Source organism: Bubalus kerabau, chromosome 8 (genome assembly GCF_029407905.1).
Source record: "Bubalus kerabau isolate K-KA32 ecotype Philippines breed swamp buffalo chromosome 8, PCC_UOA_SB_1v2, whole genome shotgun sequence".
NCBI lineage: Eukaryota > Metazoa > Chordata > Mammalia > Artiodactyla > Bovidae > Bubalus > Bubalus kerabau.
In genome coordinates this window covers 96,044,389-96,068,412 of record NC_073631.1, presented here as the reverse complement: position 1 = coordinate 96,068,412, position 24,024 = coordinate 96,044,389, and the positions used below count along the sequence as shown (strand labels likewise).

At 40.3% G+C, this 24,024-nt stretch overlaps 1 protein-coding gene across 2 annotated transcripts; it reads right to left on the bottom strand.

Moving 5' to 3' along the window:
* CALU (calumenin) lies at window positions 1-23,271 on the bottom strand. 2 transcript variants are annotated; one of them, XM_055590855.1, is made up of 7 exons: window positions 23,137-23,271; window positions 15,625-15,856; window positions 10,605-10,798; window positions 6,451-6,617; window positions 6,192-6,252; window positions 4,186-4,385; window positions 1-2,388 (listed from the first exon to the last, which is right to left on the bottom strand). In XM_055590855.1, exons 2-7 carry the CDS (start codon window positions 15,843-15,845, stop codon window positions 2,284-2,286), a joined length of 948 nt encoding a protein of 315 aa, XP_055446830.1. In that variant the 5' UTR covers window positions 15,846-15,856; window positions 23,137-23,271; the 3' UTR covers window positions 1-2,283. The 2 variants fall into 2 exon arrangements, with proteins under 2 accessions (XP_055446830.1, XP_055446831.1); XM_055590856.1 differs by lacking the exon at window positions 10,605-10,798 and adding an exon at window positions 10,338-10,531.
* Between the last annotated feature and the right edge of the window lie 753 nt (window positions 23,272-24,024).

The window sequence follows — 24,024 nt, the reverse complement described above, 5'->3', positions numbered from 1 at the left end:
TGAATGTAAACAGTTTTATTTAGAAACAGATAGGTACCTGTTTGCATTATAGAATATAAAACTTAGTTTACACTCTATAAAAAATAATAACCAGTATCCAAATTCAAGACAGCTAGCATTCACAGAATACACAATGTGGGTGTGTAGCTACTGTTCACCAGCCTCAGGCTTGATTTAAACCAAAAAAAAAAAAAAAAAAAATCCAGGAGGGTCATTAAGAGATTAGAGTACAAATGCTTATTGATGAGCACCCAGCATCCAGAAGTCGCTATCTTAGCAGATGGAGGTTTGCTTTCTAGGTGCATGACTTTAACATAAAGCCTGGGTTCTCTGTACCTAGTGACCTGCGAGGCTCTCCTGCCATACAATTTGCGCTGTGCCCTCTCCAAGCCAGGGTTGGTGGCATTATTAATTATCCCCGGTCTTCTTAACAATTCAAATGGGGAATCTGGAAGGCAGAGAATTTCCATTTCCTTATATGGGGGTTCAAACAATGTATCCACTCTCAAGAGCTCAATGCAAAGGCCAGGGTGAAGTTACGTGATATCTGGCCTTTTACCAGGCCAAGGAGCCCACCTGAACATGATTGTGGAAGACCAAAGGATACACCTAGGTTCAGATTATAATAATCACCCAGCACCACCTGAATGTATTATCAAGAAAGATATATGAAATAATAAAGGTTATATATATATATATATATATTTGTCTTAGTAACCTGAGGGCTAAAAACTTGGAATACATAATTCTTCTCAAAAGAGGTCCATGTGTATGAAAGGGACCAAAAAAAAAGGCAGTTTCTTGTTATGTAAAATATAGGTGAGTTGGGAACAGAGGTGGTTTCTTCAGCTCTTTCTACAATGTCCCTCTCTTTGATAAGGACTGACAATGTTGATCCATGATAAACGTTTTTTGGCAGCAGGGAGATGGGGACATAGGGAGGGATGGGTCTAAGGCAGGAAGGGTGAGCGACGGTCCTCAAACCAAAGAGCCCTCTCATCTCTGAGCCTTAGCTCAGCCTCCTCAGCTGACACAGAAACAGGCCCGGTAGTAAGTGGTTAGCATTCTGAGGTATGAGGATCCCTGGTAAATTCAGCAGCATGTGGTTTTCAGCAATCAGCTCACAAGGTAAGAACACTGCAACCAAGCCCCTAACTAATACTGCTATTGAACCACTGTCCAAAAGAGAAAGGGAAGAAAAAAATCCCCACCACAACAGGAGGTTCTAAGCTTTCATTTAAGGTGTTCCAATTCGTCTACTTTCTTTTTATCTTAGGGTTTCTTAAGAGAATCCTCCTTCAGTGACCGCTTCTCTCATTAAAGGCACTTTCAATGACATGATTGGAAAGGAGCACATTTTGACTGCAGTGAAATCAAAATTAGTTCCTTGGAACACCTGGGGAAATAGGAGCTGAATGGGGCACTGACTGATTGAATAAAGACAGGCTTGAGCGCTTCAATAGACGCACACCCAGAAAAAAGCATGTGCCCTAAGAACACTTGGATTTTTTCTTTAGTTTTCCAGCTGTTTCTATTTATATCTCTGTAAAGAGATCACACTCACTACTTGATTGATATTCAAGACACTGGCCCCAACTTTTCCCACCACAGCTGTGCTTGACAAAATTAGCAAACAGCTAGTCTTACAGGGAAGGGGTGGGGGGGGAAAGGATGAATGAAATAAAGTCGATTCAAGCTTTCTTATAGCACAGGGATCTGTCCTTGCCCAGATAATGCTAGGACCTGGACATGAAGCAATTGAATGAAACATGTGGCCCCTACTACTTATGAAATATACTTATCAATAGGCAAGTTTAAGTGTTCTCTCTCTAAATAGTGAGGAATATTTCTTCCCTTTCCTCTCTCCTGAACATTTCTTATTGATCTCAGGCTTAAACTTAAGTCAAAATTATAAAAAATTACATGATAAGGGTTGAGAAAGAGTGAAGGGCTAATGTTTGCCTACAAGTGTGAGTTGAGGATGTTGATCCTTCATATCAGACTCCCAACCAGAGAACAAATACAAAAATAAACACACATGTTATACATAATACAAAGTGTAAATCTACAAACACAAGTGTACTAATTAGAGTTGTTCCTCAGAAGCACGGTTTCCCTCCTGTCCCTCAGAGAGGAGGAGGAATGGGGACGGGATCATTTCTGTTATAACTTTTCATGTCTTAAAAAGTTTGTAATAACAGTCTCAGTAGCGCAATTTCATGTGAAACCAGAAGCTGTAAAAATAAATTATTTTGAAGAAATGTGGGTTCCTCTGTCTGCAGCTCAGAACTCATCATGTCGTACTAAGGCCTCACCAAAATCTGTGGCCTGGCTGCCCACAAATAAATCATACTTGTCAACAATCTCCTCCTTGGTAAGCTTGCCATCCTAAAAGCAGAAAGAACAGTGAACTGAGGCGAAATAAATGTTTCCATTTCAAATTTAGAAACACTGCTATCATATAATAGGGAATCTAAGAATTGTCAAGATTTAAGATTCTAATTCCCACTAAATTAAATGTGAACTCAGTACTCATGGCCCATCCCCAACACACACACACGGAAGAAAAGAGCAATTAATATATTTCCTTATCAAGAAGGTTAAAAGGATGAAAATAATACAGCTGAATAGGACAATGCCAGCAGTATGGGTTTATTTCTTGGGGAGAAAATGCTCCCTTTTCAGCAAAATGTGGGACACCTCCTAGATATGGGTAAGAGAGAGTTAACAAGAGCCAGGAAAAATACTTCAAAGTGAATCAAGTCACTGTCTAACAGGGACAATGAAATCTGTTACTATCAAGCATAGTTTTCAACTCCAAAATGCCCTGCTGCTGCTGCTGCTAAGTCACTTCAGTCGTGTCTGACTCTGTGTGACCCCATAGATGGCAGCCCACCAGGCTGCCCCGTCCCTGGGATTCTCCAGGCAAGAACACTGGAGTGGGTTGCCATTTCCTTCTCCAATGCATGAAAGTGAAAAGTGAAAGTGAAGTCGCTCAGTCATGTCTGACTCTTAGCTACCCCATGGACTGCAGCCTACCAGGCTCCTCTGCCCATGGGATTTCCCAGGCAAAGTACTGGAGTGGGGTGCCATTGCCGTCTTCACCAAAATGCCCTAGCTACCAATCAGATACCAGACAGAACCCCTAATGGAGGTCCAGATCTTATCTCAAGAATTAGCTAGGGCAGATTCCCAAGGGATGACTATGAGTTTCCTTTCCTCATGTCTCAGCACCTGGCTACTGAAGAGACTGAGCAAGAACTCAAAACAGACTGACCCTTAAAAAGGCTCAATGATAAGAAACTACATAAAAACCAAAGATTAATCTAAATAAAAGAACATTCAGAATTCTAAAACCCCCCATCTCTAAAACCCCCATCTTTAGACGGATTTTCAGTCTGCTCTAAGGACAACGTTCTCTGAAAAAGGTGACAGGGCTCAGTAGTAACACCACTGTTTCAATGAACCAAATGCCTTCTGAGATAATTGGTCAAGGACTGATGCTGAAGCTCCAATACTTTGACCACCTGATATGAAGAAGTGACTCATTGGAAAAGACCCTGATGTTGGGAAAGACTGAAGGCAGGAGGAGGAGACGACAGAGGATGAGATGGTTGGATGGCATCACTGACTCGATGGACATGAGTTTGAGCAAGCTCTGGGAGTTGATGATGGACAGGGAAGCCTGGCGTGCTGCAGTCCATGGGGTTGCAAAGAGTCAGACACAACTAAGAGACTGAACTGAATTATAATAGAGAAAAGCTGATTTATAAGCTACAACAAGCATACTTGTTAAAATTTAAGAAGGAAATAATCAGCTTTGAGTAGGCAAAGTGAGACTGTAAAAGGTAAAAGAACAAAGGAAATAACAACAAAAAGGCAAAGAACATTTCTTGGGGTTCCAAAGATAGCGGATGAGGCACGCTGGGCACAGGCTATACCCAGAGGCTCTTGCTGAGGCCTAAATTCCGCCAGTGCTAAGAACACTGGGCAAAGGGATTTCTAAAATGAGGGAGCACAGAGCCAGTGCTGCCCTGTCAGTTTCAGTCGCCAACTTCAGCTCCATACAGACTCAGACTAATTAAAACCTTAGATGCTCTATGTACATTAATAGGAATTTTTTAAGCAATCTCCTAGAGACAGACTTGGACCATTGCTAGACTGCTTGGGCCTAGTCAGACTTACCTTGTTTTGGTCTGATTCATAGACCAGGTGCCTGGCTTCTGCCTCAGCATGGTCATAATCTGAGGGGAGAATCCAGTCTTTGGTCTCTTCCTTATCCATCTTTCCATCACGGTTCTTATCTCGAAACTCAACAAACTGTTCTCTCTCCGTCTTGACCCACTCTGGCTCATCAGCATTTCCATCGTGGCTGTACATATCACCTGTTTGAACAGACATCCATACATAAGATGGGTGTGTCTTCTCTCAAAGCCTGCCCCATGCAAATCTGATCTGACCTTTCTTCCTCACTCATTAGTTTGGAATCTCACAGGAAGTTATAAGGGTATTTTAGGTTGGAGAGATATTATGAAGTAAAGCATTTTCCTGATGATCTTGCAAAAAGAACTGTTTTAAAAAAAGGCAGAAACTGGGATTTTCAGGTGGTCCAGTGGTTAGGAGTCCATCTACCAATGCAGGGGACACGGGTTTGGCCCCTGGACCAGGAAGATTCCACGTGCTACTACGGGGGAACTAAGCCTGAGAGCCAAACTGCTGCAGCCCGCTTGCCTAGAGCCTGTGCTCTGCAGTGGGAGGAGAGCTCACCACAGTGAGAAGCCCAGGCCCTGCAACTAGAGAGGGCCTGTGTGCAGCAGAGGACTCAGCACAGCCATAAGTATTTTTTAAAATGCAGAAACAAAGGGAGATGACTAGCGTCAAGAAAGGTAAAGACCAACTTTCGTAAGACACCTGTTCCCTGCGTTCCATTTCACTACAAGGCAGTTAATTAACCTGACCACTGATTTTAGAAAGATGTGGTTGTAAATCCTCAGGAAAATCTGAGATGTAAAAGTGTCTGTAAATGTAAAACAGTCCAACTGTCTACAATCAATGCCTAAATATACTTTACAATGTATCTCTTAAAATGATGGGCATTGTCTTTTGCTACTTTCTATCACATGAACTGTGAAACAATTTGGTCAACTACTTGGTAAGAGGCAGCTCCTTTTTTTTAAAGCAATGGGAAAATCTTGAAATTATTTTTGAGGATAATAAAAATAACTTTAGGGACTTCCCTGGTGGTCCAGTGGTTCAGATTCCATCAATTCCTGATTGGGGAACTATGATTCCACACGCCAGCAGCGGCATAGCGGGAAAAAAAAGAAAAAAGCTGTACTTGAGAGAAACTGCCTTGAACGTACAGCATCTAAAGTAAACAACTCGGAATTCCCTGGCAGTCCAGTGGTTAGGACTCCACATTTTCACTACCAAGGGTGGGGTTTGATCCGTGGTTGGGGAACTAAGATCCCACAAACTGCATGGCATGGCCAAAAAAAAAAAAAAAAAAGGACAAAAGGAAACAAATTAGAAAACTTCTACAGAAACTACAAATAGAATACAGTGAAAAGGAAAGACGAAGAGGAATCAACAACTCCTGGTTGCTTATTCACCCAAGGGTCTCTTTTGTTCTGTTCCCTAGTTGCCTAATACCAGTCTAGGTTGCCTACAACTCCTCAGTGCCAATTCCACAGGGCAGTTGGGATGCGCTATTTTAGTGCAGTTCACTACGTGGCTGCTGAGGAAATGAAACCTGGCTAGTCCCATACTGTGTAGCCACAGGCTATGAGGAAAGGAAACGTGGCTAGTCCAAACTGAGATGTGCTACAGTGTAAAACTTTTGAAGACTTGTGTGGAAAAAAAAAAAAAAAAAAAAACCCTTGATAATGTGGAAATTATAGTATTTTGGAATGTTAGATTAAATAAAATACAGTTTTGAAGTGAATTTCATCTGTTTCTTTTCATTATTTTTGATGTGGCTAATAGAAAAGTTAAAATTACATCTGGGGCTCACATTCACATTTTGATTGGCCAATGCTACTCAACACTTTATCATGACCCACTATTTCCCATGCTGGTCTGAGTTAATGATGTGCTAAGAGTTGACCCATGGAGTAGATTGTTTTTATTGGTGAACATATCTTCCAAAGTTTCCCAGCTTCTTCTAAGAAAAACACTAGAAACAGACTTACCAATATATTCCTCCAGATCAATGAAACCATCAGCATTCTTATCTATATCTTCCATTGTTTCCTAGACAGAAGAGAATAATTAGATCTAGTATTTGGATGAATTAGTTCAGGCAATTATTTAGGACAAGTAACTGTGCTTCATTAAACACACACGTATATATGTGTTAATGTATATCTATTCAAGTATGGTTAAACCATAGGAAAGAGTGTAAGCAACAAAAGGAGAAAGTTTCCATTGAGAATCCTCACTCTCACCCACCTGTACTACTATGTCCTTCATGTAGTCATACTCCTCAGGGTGCAGAAAAGCTGTGAACTCCTCCTTTGTGGCAATCAGGTCTCCATCCTTGTCTGCCATTTTAAACCTCCGCTCATCTCTAACCATCATCTGTTTATAGTTAAATCCATCATCAGGGTCTGGATCATCTAGGAAACAAAAATTTAGGTCAAATCTTAAAAGACTTCCAGAAAACATGAAAATGTACGGAAATCAATTTCCAAGAACAATAAACCTAGCATGGAAGAATTAACTTGGTTACTCAGGGAAAACTACAGCAGTCTAAAGACATTCAGTTTTGGTGATCAAAGACTACAAAGTCAGGTCTGAGTTGAATGTAAATTCAACATGGAACCCTGGCTCTTGGCCTATGTGATCCGTTACATAAATGCTTCACTGTTATCGATATCAAGGCTGCTGGAGGGCTTCAGTTTTCTAGTTATATCCAAGGGGCAGTGGTGGCTCTAAAGCCACATGGTCTGGGTTTGAATCCTAACTCTACTACTTCTTAGCCATGTGACCTTGGACAAGTAACTTAACTGTGCTTCAATTTACTCATCTGTAGAATATAGACAGTAACAGCGTTGGCCTCACAGGATTGTTACGAGGTTAAATAAGCAAATAAATAAAAGTTAAGTGCCTCGAACACTGCTTGGCACAGAGCTGGCTTTTAATACATGTTAACTATTGCTATGTTTAGGAAACATTATTTAAACATTTATTAAACATTAGGCTCTCATTAAGAAGCCAGATATCAAAGGCCTTCTACCCCATTACAGGCCATTTGGATTCAATACCAGAACAGCACTACTCTGAAAGGTCACATTTTAGTTTCTTTGGTCAATTCAGAAATATACCATGAGATACAAGTTCTGTTCACTACCCCCACTTCCTCCATTTTTATAAAATTCTAGAAAATGCAAACAAATCAAGTTACAGAAAACAGATCAGTGGATGCCATGGACAGGGCACAAGGAAGGTGAGGACTATAAAGGGACACAAGGAAGCTTTTGGAGGTGATGGAAATATTTAATTACAGTGAGGGGCTCACTGATGCATACAAATATGGCAAAACTCATCAGTTGTGCATTTTAAATATGTGCAGTGCAATAAATTATATGTCAGTTATACTTCAATAAATCTGTTACAGAAGATAAATATTAGATTACAACCAAATTGAATTTGGACCCATCTGTTAGGATGCTGAACTGCACAAGCAATAGTTATTGTGGCTCAGCTGGTAAAGAATCTGCCTGCAATGCGGGAGACCTGGGTTCGATTCCTGGGTTGGGAAGATGCCCTGGAGAAGGTAAAGGCTACACATGCCAGTATTCTGGCCTGGAGAATTCCACGGACTGTGTAGTCCTTGGGGTCGCAAAGAGTCGGACACAACGGAGCGACTTTCACTTCATTTCCTAAGAATCTAGAAAAATGAACTTCAAATTGAAAAAATGTGAAGGAGTTCATGGCAAAAAAGGGGGAAAAACAAAACAACTTTTCAATCTGAGCTGCTATATGGACCAAAATAAGATAACACGTGAAGATATTTTGAAAAGTAAAAGACACCACATTAAAGGTAAGAAATGATTGTTCCCAAAACATATTGATCAAATAAAAAAAGATATAGCACTAGTTTTTATTAACAAACCAACCAACCCACAGGGCCCCTTACTAACACTACACTACTGACTTGTGACATTGTAGTTCAGTCTTTCCATACTTTAAGTACAGCAAAAACAACAACAATAAACTATTGCTCTATTTTGAGTTAAGCGACTTGAAGCTTCATTCTTTGATGAGGTCAAAATTCTGTAAGACAGTTTACTGATTAAACTGGGGCTTTGGGGACCCTATGTGTATACTCAAAGCCATAATAGATTAGAGACTGAGAATTTAAGGAAAATACTACCTCACTCAGATACTAAGTCATTTCTTCTAAACAAATAATCAGTACAAACTATGTAACATAAATAAGATAACAGAACTTACATGTTAAGAGTAGATTCTTAGCTGAGAGCCCTCTTTCCTTAGGTAAAACTTGGTGACTAGGATCACACACACATATATGAGAATGAAGAAGAAAGCTACAGAATTGTATTTAATGACTAAACTCGCATGCCTATCATCACTGCTCAGAGTGCCCTATCTGTCCTAAGCATCGGTTTACTGGGCCAGCTGGCTTGCACACAGTGAAGGGTAGGCTCGTGATCTAGTTTTGGTTTTGGTATAGGCAGGGCAGATCTTAGCATCTCATATTTTACTTGTGGCAGAGACGGGGTTAATGTTCCTTTTGTGGAAAGCAGATATTAAGACACACCCTAATTAGAAGCTAAGATGATTTCTACCTTAACTCAACTGAGTCAAGAACACATTTTCACAAAAAACTCCTCAGCACTTTTGGAAGGCGCCTCCTTACCCCAGCACTGTCCACCCCCAGGCCGCCAGGGAAAGATGCCTTATAAAGACATTGTTTCTCCAGCCAGTGCTTCAGCTTATGCAGAGTCTCAAGTCAGGAGAAATACTCATTACATTGAATCATTGGCCCTGTGAGGTAACAAAGCTCTCAACAGATTTGTATGCACATAATCATAAAAAGAGTTTAAAACTCCTTCTGGACAGTGAGTGCCTAGGTCTGAGCTGAGATTTAGTAACACATCATTCTGTTGAGATAACCAATTGCCTACCCAGTACTTTGTATTTATAATTAATCCCAAACACATCAGGAAGCTCTGGGTCTCAGCCAGAGAGCAAGAAGCATGGTTGTCTCTCTATCTGCACTGACTTTTTAATACATGTGTTCTTAATTGGGAGGAGGATATGTTTGGTTCTTGGCTAAGTGTCAAGCATGAGAGAGGTGGCCACTCTTGTCTCAGGAATGAGAACAAGCCCCACACAGAAATAAAAATCTGTTCACCAGAAATGCATGCAGTCCTGTAATTAACACGGACAGCTGGTTATCCAATGGGGGAAACAGACCATCATACAGTCATTGCCTGTTAGTCAGTGATGGAGAACGCCTGCTTTCACCCAGAAATTTATTTAATTTCCAGAATAAAAATGCAAGAAGTAACATTTATACATTCTTGTTTAATCTCAAACTGTGACCACGTACAAAAGAGGAATATCACTAACAAAAACACCCTAAGTCATCAACTTGGTAAGATCGCCACCTAGCATTTAATAGCAGGCAAGTGGAATAAGTAAAAGAAAATTACTAACAGGTGGCCTAAGCATACAAGCTACCAAAACAACAAAAAGCAATCAAAGTCACATTGATTTGCCTCGAAGCATTTGCAAAGCAGGCTAATAAACTCATGTGTCAGAGAAAACAAATGGGAAATACTCATTTCTAAACTTCAGTAAGCAGACATATTGAAATAGTTAAATTTCATCAAGGAATGCCATTAGACTTGATCTTTATTTTAGCAAGGGAAGAGAGTAATTTTCCTCCTATTCTCACCAGTTACAAAGAAATCTAATTTGTTTTAAATTTCAGGTCCAACGCTTTAATGTGACCGTGTCAAGAGACATCTCAGCCTCCTGCTTTGCATTGTTGGTACAATGCAGCCTTTTGAACAAGAATTTACTCCAAAAATGGTCTATTTTAGGGATGACAGCTAGAAAAAAATGGGAAAATATATCTGAAATGCTAAAAGATGTAAAAGATGTCAGACCTTAGAAAACCAAAATAAAACAAATTTTAAAAAATAAATAATATACAAATTCAAAATTAATAAAGTGAAGGAGAATCAGCACAGCATCAAACTATCTAAGATAAGTGTAATTTCTTCCTTTCCTTCACTGCTTGACCCATTTGTTTCTTTGACTCAAGACCATGGTCTCCACCAGGCTGACACCTTGCCCCTTACCCAGGTAAGTGCCATAAGTCACGTTTCTGTACTCATCCCAGGAGATTAAGCCGTCTTGATTCAAATCAAACTCCTGCCATTGGTTTTCAACATTGTCATATATGTATTTCTTCTGGGCGTGCTTAATCCAGGATTTCAGCTCCCCCTCCGTCACAAACCCATCTTTATCCGCGTCTATTTTATCTACAATCATTCTACAAGACAAAACAGTTACGTTTCAAGGTGCCGGCTCCACAAGGCTTTTTCCCCCAGAGAGTAGGGACCTACCTAAAACGTAGCCGTAGGTGGCATTTTTATACTCCTCCCAGGAAACGAGGCCGTCCTCATTGAGGTCATGCCCCTTCCACTGCCGCTCTACGTCCTCGTAAATCCAGCGCTTTTGTGCAAATTTAATCCAGTCTTTGAGCTCATCCACAGTGACAAACCCGTCCTTGTCGCCATCTATTTTACTTACAATCTTTCTGTAGAAAATGCAGAGAAATCCAGCAAGAGGTTAAAAGGACACAAGGCTCTGGACTTAGCCAGATGTGTGCTGTGGCCACGGGTGTTGCCCAGGGCTAAAGGATGGAAATAAAAATTGTCTCCAAAACAAAACTGCCAGATGGGCAACTGAAAATTTTTCTCTTGAGTGCCTGTTGCTGGTCTGAAATGAGTCATCCAGATAAGACAAGCACAGTCCATGGCTGGTGTACTTGGAACCAAAAGCAAACTATGGACTATCCCTTTAGAGGTAGGCTTCAGCCAGTGGTCAGAATTTTGGAGTGAATATCCTTTCCTATCTGGGTTCTTCACTCTTAGCATCAAACAACATGCAAATTTTTATATTTTTTCTTTATTGCTCTTAGGAGAATCTCTATTTCTGGGTAAATAATCACAACCACTGACTTGGTTTTCTAAAAATTCAAAAACTGTAACCAGATTTTTTTAAAAATTCAGTTTTTTTTTTTTTTTAAACCAAAACACTTTTGCTAAAAATATAAAGATATCAAAAAAGTTCCAGGATCAGTTATACCTAAAGTCAAGATTTTTCTTTTAAACCCCAAAATAGGTACAGAGACATAAGCATGCTTATACATAAAAAAAAGGGGGGCCAGCAGTTATTATACACTATATTGAATTGGATTTTTACATATAACCACAAAAACAGAGAGCTCTGAAGAAGTAATGTGGTAAGAACATACATCCTTGATTATGAGAATGTTAATAAGCTGAGAGGGTTAGGGTGCAGATGATAAACCAAACTACAAGGCTAAAGAATGAATATACTTTGCTCTTCATAAGCCTTTCTTCCAGCACTGTCATATTAATAACAGACATTTTAAAAAGACTTATTTAAGGATTTCAAAATATGTGCATGATATGAAAACTTCTGTTAAAAGATGCAATTGCTTACTTATAGAAGCTAAGACTGCTTATGTAAAGTCACAAAAACTTTTTTTTTTTTTTACAATTTTACACACCAATTATTTAATGGCCTAAGAGCAGTAATAGTCACTGACTACATTCTTTAAGAGAGCCAGGAAAAGATCATGTAAACACCCCTTGGCCCTTTGTAGGGAGGCTCAAGTCACAAGAACTTTAAATCAAAACTTCTAATGGAAGTGACACAGTAGAAGTCCATTATGCACACTTATTTCATCACATGGAATACTTTAGAAAGAATTCAAGGGTCAAGAATTAATAAATAATTTTTCTATTCTTAAAAAAAAAACTTCTATTGGAACTGAAATCTTGGCATACCCCTATGCTCTATTATTTGCAGGACTGAAAAAGACTGTCATTTCCCAGTCTGTATTCTTATGAATACAACATTGGAAAGTGATTAGAATCAGAGAATATAAGTGACACAAATTCACCTCAATATTGATTGATATGCTGTTAGCCACGATTGTCTATTACTTAAATCCTGTAATTAACAAGCATTTTCCTTCAAAGAATCTTATAGTTTTTACTCTAAAATATTTTTTTAAAAAGGTAAAACAGTAAGTAAGTGTTAGTCGCTGAGTTGTGTCTGACTCATTGCAACCCCATGGACTGTAGCTTGCCAGTCTTCTCCGTCCATGGGATTCTCCAGGCAAGAATACTGGAGTGGATTGGCATTCCCTTCTCCAGGGGATCTTCCCTACCCAGGGAGCGAACCTGGGTCTCCTGCATTGCAGGCAGACTATGGTTTGAGCTACCAGGGAAGTCCCCTAAAATAGTAAGAAGTCACCTCAAATACCCTTCTGTATCTACATGGACATGGGACAAAAAATTTTTTGCAACTTGAATCTGTAGAATCTTAACAATATTAATAAATTAGCTTTTCTTACTCTTTGGGGGGCTGTGCTGTGCAGTACGAGAGATCTGAGTTCCCTGACCAGGAATAGAACCTATGCCCCCTGCACTGGAGTGCAGCATCTTAACCATTGGACCGCCAGGGAAGCCCCAACAGATTAAGTTTTACCTGTTCAAAAACCTCTACATTATCTATAATGGAATCCAGTTTGTGTCTGAAAGGCATTGGCTACCAAGAGTTCCACTGTCCTATTAAGAAAAAAGGCAAGGTACTTATTCCCAAAAGGAAATTTTAAACTATTATTAATAGCCTAAAGAGAAGCATCACTAAGATAAAAAAGGCATGACTCTTTAAGATGGGCTTTTCCTAATGAAGTTGGCTGAATGCTATTCTATTCATCCCAACAGAAATATCCCAAATGGTTCAATTCAGACGTTAGCAAACTTTTTCTGAAAAAGTCAAATATTTTTCACTTTGTGGTCCACATATCATCTGTCACATATCTTAAAAACAATAGTAAAAATAACCACACAACTATTTAAAAATAAAAAAGCTATCCTTATCTTTCTAGTTATCCAGCCTACAGGCAGTTGTCAAAGTACACTGGAAGTGGACACAGCCTATTTTTGGCATGAAGCTCTAAACTCTGATCTTTAAAAGCCCATGTTAATTTATAAAGCTAATGGTATTGTATTTCTATGACACTGGAGAACACTACAAATGCATGATGCCACTAAATAAGCATTTACTCTAGGACAGACACAATGCACTTAAGTGGATATTATGTCATTTCTAAGAGGTGACATATGCCTCTACATTTCAAAAAGGCATAAAGCCAAATCCTTTGGCTTTTTAAGAACCTGGGTCAATAAAAGGATTCCAGGACGGTTCAAAATATTCCAGAAATTTTCAGCACGCAAAATTTTACATATATTCATATACTTGCACTTTACTTTAGCTTTCATCAGACTGCCAAAGGGATTGGGCCTGTGACCCCAAAAAAGGATGATGAACCGCTCTACTTCATTTCGATATCAAAATAAGTGAAAACTTTACTAAGGACCACCACCTCAAATTGGATAAATCATCATGTGAAGGACACATAAATGAAAATTAAGTATATTTAGACTGCTTAGGGTGGGGTAAGGTTGAGAATACACACAGAAGAAAAAAATGTTCTATTTAATTATTCATAAGACACTAAAACCTGGATGTTAAAATTGTTTTTAAGTGCTTCCTGTAGCTTTTTAGATATTATTACTAAAGATTTAAAAATAGTAGTGAATTTTTGCAACTAGAGGTATAAACAATGCTCTTATTTCCTAATAATCACTGGCCTCCTAGATAGGAGGCCTAGATGGAAAGGGGAAACTGTCGTACCTAACCTCTGGTGTACAGTCACATACCAAACAATGTTCAAAAATGCCATAGTAAGCTACTTTAATAGAAAAAAAAGTTCACCTGAAATTCTTGCTTTCAACAGTACATCACCTTATTAATGGGCTATTCGTTATTATCTCCACATGTGGGAGAAGCAAACCGGACTTGGTTCATTCACACATTCCATGAAAAAGATCATTTTAACCATCTTATTCTTATCAAATATGGAGTCTGTGCACGTGTTGAACTTTTGATATTTACTGAGGACTAAAAGAAACATTTTTTTCTCTACTGAAGGCTGTTAGCAGAGCAATCCCAATACCTGCACAGGGCCAGAACACCGACCGCCACCAAACCTAAAGGCCCTCTGTTATCTGACAGTAATTCTGCAGAGACGTGTGCAGACCAAAATCTAGGCTGGACATGCATGTTATTAACAGGCAAGACATGACGACTGAGAACACCCGCATGCACCCCTATTTTCAGCTTGGAATGTTAGCACAGTTAAGAGATTAAAAGTGAGCACAGCCCTTCAAAGTCAAAAAACAACCTAACAGAAGACTGACTCTGATGCACTTGTTTTCTCTATTTTCAGTGTTTTGGGAAAGTTTCTCATTCTACATGGCAAAATCTTTCGATTATTTCTGTCAGTGTTTAAGAATACTGTATCCTTCAGTTGGCAGATAACTCACTGAAAGAATAAATTTATTTTGAAGTACCACTCAAAGCAAACCCTATAATGTCTTCTAATCACAGCACTATCCATGGGAAAAATATTTCTGGAAATTCCTATGTGATATAACTTTTCAGACAACTCTGTTAAATTTAGTTCAGAAAGCTACACAGATGGTCACTATTCATTGAGGAGAAAATGTTCACCAATTAACCTGCATTTCCTTAAAAAGCAAGCCTTTGAAAGAACTAAAAAAGACATTCTCAGACCCTCAGTTAGAAATAATCAGCTGGAATTCTACCAAATCAACTATTTAGGTAAAAAGATGCCTTCAGAGAGAGCCACAGAACCTGACTATGGCCCAGCTGTTTACTGCAAGAGCAACGCATACTCTGATAATAAGATCACAGCTTAATACAACCTTCTGAAAGCCAAGGTTGATTTGGTTTTGCTTTTAATTAAGCAAATACCTGAGAATGAACCAAAGAGGGTGAAGGACATCCTTGGAAATCATAAACTACAGAAATTAGTCAGTCCAGGGGTCTAATTTGCAGTTTACTATCCACTCAAAGACTTGGCATGGTCAACAACAAAGAGGTCACAGACTGCTTTTAAAAATTAAAAGCAACAGTGTTGAGAAAATCCCCATGTAATGTTCCTTTGGGATCAAGATGATGCGGTTTAAGCCGAGTCCTATAGTATCTGGCACTTTAATGCATAAATGACTTTGTTTTGTAGAATGAGGTAAAAACTGTTTTCAGTTTTTACTTCTCCAATTCAATGGAGAAATGAGGAAAGAGATTAAATTTTAGCGGTAGCAATTCTATGGTTAGCTTTCAGCAGATGTAGTTCGGTACAGCTTTACTGGGTGACTGAGATAGAAGAGAAAAAAGGAATGAGTTGATTTATAACAAAAGGTCATTATTCTAACTAGCCCCCGAGAGCTGGCACCTTACCCAAGTCTCTCCTTGCTCTCTTCTGGCGTCAGCTGATCAAAGGTTTTTGCTTCTTCGGCACCCAAGAAGGCGTCGTGGTCATAATCAAAACTCTGAGCATCATTGTGAACCTTGTCACTGAGCTGAGGCTCATGATGTACTCGGTCCTTCTTTTCTGTGGGCTTGCTCAAGGCAAAGGCCGTGCACAGGGACAGGCACATAAGAAACTGTCGCAGGTCCATGATAACCAGATCTTAAAGAAAAAAGAAAGGCAGTTCAGTCAGTATGCTTAATAATTCAACAGGAAATTAAAAGCTCAGACCCAGTAAAATTATTAATTTGACATTATCCTAAATACAATTATTTAACCCATAAAAAAGTGTGCTAGAATATGAGACTTTCTAGTTTTACTCTGAGAAATTTTCACCACTCTCCTTCATCTGATTGTAGGCTGACAAGGAATTATAGGAACAAGGAATTACAAGGAACATCCATCTTGTAAGTAGTCTCCCTTTATGCAGACACAGAAAACGAACCTGTGGACATAGAGGGGACGTGACTGAGCGTGCATGCATGCACATGCTTCTGAAAGCTTATCAATGTTCTTTTTCATGCTATTCCATCAAAACACCCAAACTCATATACAAAGATGCTTTAATCAATGATGATATTTTATGATTAAAAAATGAAAAATGAACTAAATCAAAGAATTAGTAAATACGTATTAAACCACCACTACCACCACAAAGTAGATATAAGTGACTGTTACATTCCAGAAAAGTCTATGAAAACAACAAAAGCATGTTGCAAAACAATGTCAAGATCTCATTTATATAAAAAGCAAAAATCAACTAACCTCTCCAGGTCGCTTATATTTGCGTAAAATATAACACATATGCATGAAAATGGTGTGGAAGGATAAACATCTATCTATAAATAGCAACAACGCCCTAGGCTGAAGAAGAGATGGGGGTGGGGTGGTGAGGCTGGGATGGACTGAACTTTAATGCTGTACTCTGTTGTGCTATCTTCCTTTTTCTAAATGAGTACATTACCTTTTTGTGCGTACTTTTTAAACAATATGATAAACATTAATTTCATCGTTAGGTAGCATACATTTTCAAGCCACTTCTCCCGACTGGAAAAGGAGACATATTTATTCTTAAGGAAAAAAACATATATTTATTCTTAAGATACAAATGCTATTTTTTAAGTAAAATAACACTGCCCAAGGAGAAAAACACTCCAGGCTACTTCAATAATTGAACTAATCAATCAGATCAGTGGAAGAGTAGAGAGAAAATTAGATTTAGTGGCTCTCTCAAATGTCACAGTGAGTATCTCTTTATTTTAGGACAAAATGAAACTTTCACTGCAAACTACAAATAATTCTTTAAATAAAATTCTTTAGAGATAAGGAATGAGTTTTATGCTGTTATTCTGTGACATATTCAAATGATATCTATGATGTTAAAGGCTTACAGAATCAAGTAAAAATCAAGAGTCATAGCAACAGTATCTTCCTCATGCCTATTAACAAGGTGACCTCACATTTAGGAAAATTTTATAAATGACTAATTACATCCCCAGAATAATAGCCTACCAACTCTTGCATAATACCCTGAAAGCTTTTGCAAACCGCCATTGTTATAATATAATTAATGCTTAAACCTGGGAACACTATCAAGGCCTGGGAGGGATACTGTGTAAAGTTTTGATACCGTGTAATATACAGAAATGTAACAGATTGACTCATTGTGATTTAGAAGGAAAACTACATTTAGGATTGAGACTTAACATCTTGATACAGTGATAAAAGAAGAATGTCAGCGTAAAAGCCAAGTGATTCAGCTTTATCATTTATCCATCTCTCTATCCTTTCCCTTCACAATTAAACTCAATCCTGCCCCTCTACAGGTTCCTTCATTCTGTCAATCAATACTTCTCAGGACTTCATAATCCAAAATCAGTCTTTCTCAGACCACACTATTACTTCACCCACATGATACCCAGGAACTCGTCTCTGTTTCCACACCACCTACTGTCTCCCTGCAATCTAGGTTTCTACTGACTACTGATGAAAGTGCCTAAAAACATCACCAAGGACTACCTACCAGACAAAGCAATGGTTTCACTTTCATCTCTCTGCAGTGGCAATGAAAAATCTGTACTTTAGCAGATATTTAAAAATATACTTTTTGTGCCCACGTGTATCAACTCCTGGCTGTTCGTGCTTGTGCTTAGTAAAGTTTGACTCTGCCAGTAGTGTTTGACTCTCATGGACTATAGCCCACCAGGCTCCTCTGTCCATGGAATTTTCCAGGCAAGAATAATAGAATGGGTTGCCATTTCCTCCTCCAGGGGATCTTCCCAAATCAGAGATTGACCTGTGTCTCTTCCGTCTCCTGCATTGGCAGGTGGGTTTGTTACCACTAGTGCCACCTGGGAAGCCCCCTTGGCTGTTAGAAACTTTAACAAAAGGGCTCTTGTTTTATGAATACAGACACTAAAAAAGGCTACCAAATTTATTTAAATCCATACATATAAAAATGTCCATTAGAAACAAAGGGTATCTCCCAAGACAAAGGACATATAACGTGGAAAGATGTGAGAAAAGTATAGAACAACTTATACAAGGCTCCTGAAGAACTACATCAGCACAGTTATTTCTGAAGCATCTTTCCCTTTTCAACCAAACTGAAACCAAGTAATACAAAGCTAACAGACCCTTTTCTTTCTCCATCACGATAGCTTGCTTATATGGCTTTTTACCGCATGATCTAGATGGGGCCTGACCAGAGGTTTATCAATTTTGTCTACGCTTTCAAAGAATAGGGGAAAAAAAGGCTTTTGGTTTTTTCTATTTTAAAATCTCTATTGCCTCTGATCTTTATTATATCCTTCCTTTTGCTGACTTTACCCATCCTCCCTGGTAGCTCAGATGGTAAAGAAGCATCTGCTTGCAATGTGGGAGACACAGGTTCGATCCCTGGGTCAGGGAAGATCCCCTGGAGAAGAGAATGGCAATCCACTTCAGTATACTTGCCTGGAGAATCCCAAGGACAGACCACGCGGTCGCAGAGAGTCAGATACGACAGAGTGACTAACTCTTTCTTTGCTGACTTTAGCTTTTGTTTTTTTCTTCTAATTTATCTTAGGTGGTAGGTTAGGTTGTTTGAGATTTTTGTTTTTTCTTTTTTGAGAAAGGACTTGTAGCACATGATCTAAAGGTAAATCAATGGTTGTGAAAAATACATCTTCCCACTTCCATTTTTCAAGTGACTTATAAGTTTCTCTCATTCAAATTCTGCCCCTCCCTCACAAAGAGTAACATTTAATTGTTGATACTGTTCAGTTGCTATGTCTGACTACATTTAATATTTTTTCTTAAAAGAAAAACAAAACCAGAAAACTAGACCTGCACTGTCCAGGATGAGAGCTGCATGTGGCTACCAAACACCTGAAACATGGCCAGTGTGAATTAAGGATGTGGTATGTTACACTTTATGATAAAAGAATGGTACTTTTGTATGTACTGGATTATTAAAATTAATTTCACATGCTTTATTAATAAATGTTGTTCAGTCGCTGAGTCATGTCTGACTCTTTGTGACCCTGGGGACTGTAGCCCACCAGGCTCCTCTGTCCACGGGATTTTCCAGGCAGCAACACTGGAGTGAGTTACCATTTCCTCCTCCAGTGGAATCTTTCCAACCCAGGGATGGAACCCACATCTCTTGCATTGGCAGGCAGATTCTTTACCAGTGTGCCACCTGGGAAGCCCCTTGTTTTAAATATTCACTTGATAAAAAAAAAATCCCCCCCACCCCCCCCAACCAGCAGGAATCTGACTGGGGACTGAACTCATGCCCCCTGGCAGTGGAAGTGCAGAATCTTAATCACTGGACCACCAGGGAAGTCCCTCATCTGTAAGTTTAAGATTACATATGTGGCTTATATTATATTTCTATTTCATTGTGCCATGTTAGAGACATAAATAAAGGGCTAGAACAGAAAATGTATCAAGTTACTACCATATTTTTGCACTATGTCAGCCATAATGGTTTCCTACAAAGTTATTTTCATGAATTGTTCCAGTAAATTTATAAGGAGAGAGAGGTAATAGCATAAACTTGAATTTCTTTCAGTAACAATGATAGCCTTACGAATCAGTTTTACCCATTCAAAAATTTTCTTGAAAGCTTTAAATTCTTGCCATTTCTCCTTTCCTTCCCAATCATTTTTAATAAAAATGCACTGGTCACAGAACAGTTAAAAGTTGATTCAGGGAAATTTAGAGGTCTGGATTAAATTCAGCTTCTCAAGAACATTAACAATGAGTGACCCCACAGTTATTCTAGTTGACCAAAGACCCACTGCTCAGTGTTAACAGTGGGAGAAACGGGCGTGGTGGTAAAATGCCAGTTCTGTGAGTTGGATATTCGGGGGCGGGGGGCGGGGAGGCATTCCTCTGCTGCTGCTAAGTCGCTTCAGTCGTGTCCGACTCTGTGCGACCCCAGAGACTGCAGCCCACCAGGCTCCCCCATCCCTGGGATTCTCCAGGCAAGAACACTGGAGTGGGTTGCCATTTCCTTCTCCTATACTGCAGCAAAAGAGGAATCTCAATGCTTAACTGTCTACCTCAATTGGGAATTGAGGGCAAGAGTCTGATAGCAATTTAACAATACTCAAGTTCTTGTTATAAGGTCTAGGAATTAAAGCCACCTGGGGATCTACCTGACATTCTTCACTTCCAGACTTTAGTACCACCAATGGATCATACTAAGGTAATAACATCACCCTTCATGATTTGATGAGAGTTGTAATAATGACAAACCATTTATTCGGCGTTTCTCTAGCAATCAATGGAACTGTTCATTAATACATTCTAATTAAATCATTTGTGTGACTGAGGGTATACCTTTATAAGCTAGCCAAGTATATAAAAGTGCAAAATTTGGCTGTAGGAGAAAAGCTTCGAAATGGCTACTACTTAGGTTTCATTAATTCTATAACCAAAGCAACCCAGCGCAAACTTAAAATTTTTCTTGCTAAAGAGTAAAAAAAAATTTCCTTAGGAAATAAATTCGAGAAACCCTGGGAGAATGAAGGTTTCCTTTTGGCTGGTGAAACTTCAATAAATTATTAACTGCCAAAGGAAAGCTATGTAAAATGTAGGGGCAAGAGATTTGGTTTCTAGTTGCAATTTTGCTGTGCATATGTAACACGCACAAAATTCTTGGGAATTTGGTAGTTATTTTAGCTCAACCTTCCTTTAGTGCCAAATGTAAATAAACAATTTAAAATCCTAGATGAAAAGACCTATCTACTATGATCACTCCAGCTGCAAGTGGTCTGTATATATTCCTCTAAAGAACTTTATAGAACTTGTTTGTACCACTCCACAATAATGATCATAGGTTATCTTAAGTTGTCTCCTTAGCTCCTCTATAGATGTACTTTAGGAAGGCAGGGATCTCAGCTAAATATAAATTAATACTCATCTGTAATCCCTAATGGACTTCCTTGTGGCTCAGTAGTGAAGAATCTGCCTGCTGATGCACAAGTTGCTGGTTTGATCCCTGGGTCGGGAAGATCCCTTGCAGAAGCAAAGGGCAACCCACTCTAGAATCCTTGAGTGGAAAATTCCAAGGACAGAGGAGCCTGGTGAGATACAGCCCATAGAGTTGAAAAGAGTCAGACATGACTGACTGAGCATCCATCATCGTAATCGCTAACACTGTCTCTTGTGCTTTTTGTATACTAACACATTTTATTGCATTAGTTGGACTGTACTTGGCAGCAATATAGCTCCTGCCTGCCACCAGTGCTCCCCATCCCCCAATTCCCCTTACTGGATCTGGTCATCAGCCAGCAACAAAAAAAGTGCTATTTCAGCTGTCTTAACTCTAATACATAAATTACAACATCAACAGCAGCCATATTTAAGAGTTCATAGAAAGACTGGAACTAGGACTTTATGGCCTAGTAAGCATCTCCAATGGCTATTCCTGGCTACACCTCTGTGCTTCCAACACCCCTGGCACAATCATTAATGTGCCACACACAGAGGAAAACGTGTGTTAAAATCAATGAACGGATCTCTCGTACTGATGCACTGTACAGAAAATGCCCTGAGTATCTTTTGACACATCACTGGATAAATGCAGGCAAGTGATTACATTAACAGTGATGATTATAAGTTTACTAGCCATTCAGGCATACTCGATGCATCTTTGTTAGCTTGTGTTTCTCCTAGTGATTCTCAAAACAGTCCTGTTGGATACCCCTGAATCCCTGTAAATCTCAGATTTAGGCCAAGATAAACAAACTCATCTTCTCTCCACACAAATACAATTTACAGGTTATCTGTGGAGCCGCAATAGTACTAGATATACATAAATTCAACGATGACCATCGTTTGGTCCTTGGTTAACTAAATCTACCGAATAAGGTCAAACGTGCATGTGCCTTGTGTCAAGCTCCATTCTATAGCAAAAATATAAGTTATCAGAAATCCTATGGTTCTCTACCTCTAAGCTACAAAAACAAACCATAAGAAACCTTATTTCCAACTCATGCTTATTTTATGGTTCATGCCAGGAAGTGACTGCAATTCAATTCTCAAGGACATTATTCTAGGACTTTATACACTTAGGACTTCAGATCAAAACTCCTACTAAAGTTTTAGCAGGGGATCCACGGAGCTTTTTGCCTTGAAGCAAAAGCAGCTTTCAGAATTGAAAATCACTGGACTCGATCAGGGCAGCTGCAGGGAATTAAGTTTACTTATGAACTCAGCATGCTAAAAATCAGAACTAGGATCTGGGGCTAAAAGCAACGAAACCATGTAATAATACAGTTCCTTATTGGAGTTTTTTAAAACTATTTTCCGTCGCTGACCGAGGCATGCAGCCAAACATGCTAGAGATATTCTTTTCTTTAAAATTATAAACAACTTTAAAAAAAAATCACATAGGGTCTGTATGCTTTCTTCCCCCCTCGTTTCTACACCCTCCAAGTCAGCGAACACGACTTTCTTGGCAGATGCAGATGTCCTCTCGGGATGTGGCCTTGGGGCGGAGCTGGCGGACACAAGCAGGCCCAAGCGTGGGAAGTGGCAGGGAGCTGTAACAATAACGCTATCTGACTGCCCTCCGACCTTCAGGAGACAAACAAGCGTGACCCTTTAGGATGAGGGACCTCGTGACTGGCGGGGCCCACGGCCAGAGGACGTGGCAAGCCAAGAACCAAACAGTACCCCCCACAGGACGCAGAGCGGGGAGCCGGAGCTCTCAGGGACCCAGGCCCCTTCCCAGAGCGCGCGGGAAGGCGAGCTGCGGCCTCTAATCCAGGCTGCACGCCGAGGGCCGGGCAGTCACGAGCAGTCTCAGGCCCCAGAACCACAACAGGGCAAAAACGGGGACCCTGAGCCAAAGAAGCCCTGCCGCGCCGGGAGCGAGGCCCAGAAGACAGAAAGAAAGTGAAAAAGGAGACGGCGGCGGCAGAGGAATTGTGTACCGTGGTACCTACCTCTCTCCGTCGCACCCGCAGCCCAGGCTGCCGCTGCCACCGCTCTCCCACCGGCTTAGCTCTGGCGCGCAAGCCCCGCCCAGCCGGAAGCGGCTCCGCTCCCCGCCGCTGTCCTCCACGACGGCAGCCTCCAGACCAATCATCAGCCAGCCCGCTGCCTACGCGCAGCTTCCCCGGGCAGCCATTGGCCCCACAGTTGCGTAGTAGGGATTGGCTGGAAAGCGCCACGTCCCCGCGAGCGCGCCGGGTTGCGTGGACAGGATTCCCGCCCAACTCCTGTCCTGGGCCCTGTGGAGTTGGCGGGTTGTAAGAAGGCAATGGCAACCCACTCCAGTACTCTTGCCTGGAAAAATCCCATAGACGGAGGAGCCTGGTAGGCTGCAGTCCATGACGTCGCTAAGAGTCGGACACGACTGAGCGACTTCACTTTCACTTTTCCCTTTCATGCATTGGAGAAGGAAATGGCAACCCACTCCAGTGTTCTTGCCTGGAGAAGCCCAGGGACGGGGGAGCCTGGTGGGCTGCGGTCTATGGGGTCGCACAGAGTCGGACACGACTGAAGCGACTTAGCAGCAGCAGCAACCCCTTACTCTGGTTGGCGTGTGGGCGCGGCTGTCTGGCCGCTACGTACCGCTTCGCAGCGTGACTCGGCCTCTGCAGGGCTTCTTAAATTATCCTAGTTATCTTCATGCCCACAAGAAACCAGGGCCAAATTAATTGAATCATTCGCCAAGTATGTTGAACAGCCCTACCCACGTCTTTCCCTTCAGCTCTGCCGCCTAGATGGGTACGTACCCTGTGCTGTGAGTGTCATCATCTAGATGTTTCCAACTGCCCGCCCTTTCATATCTCTGTGCTGTGCTTAGTCGCTCAGTCCTATCCGACTAT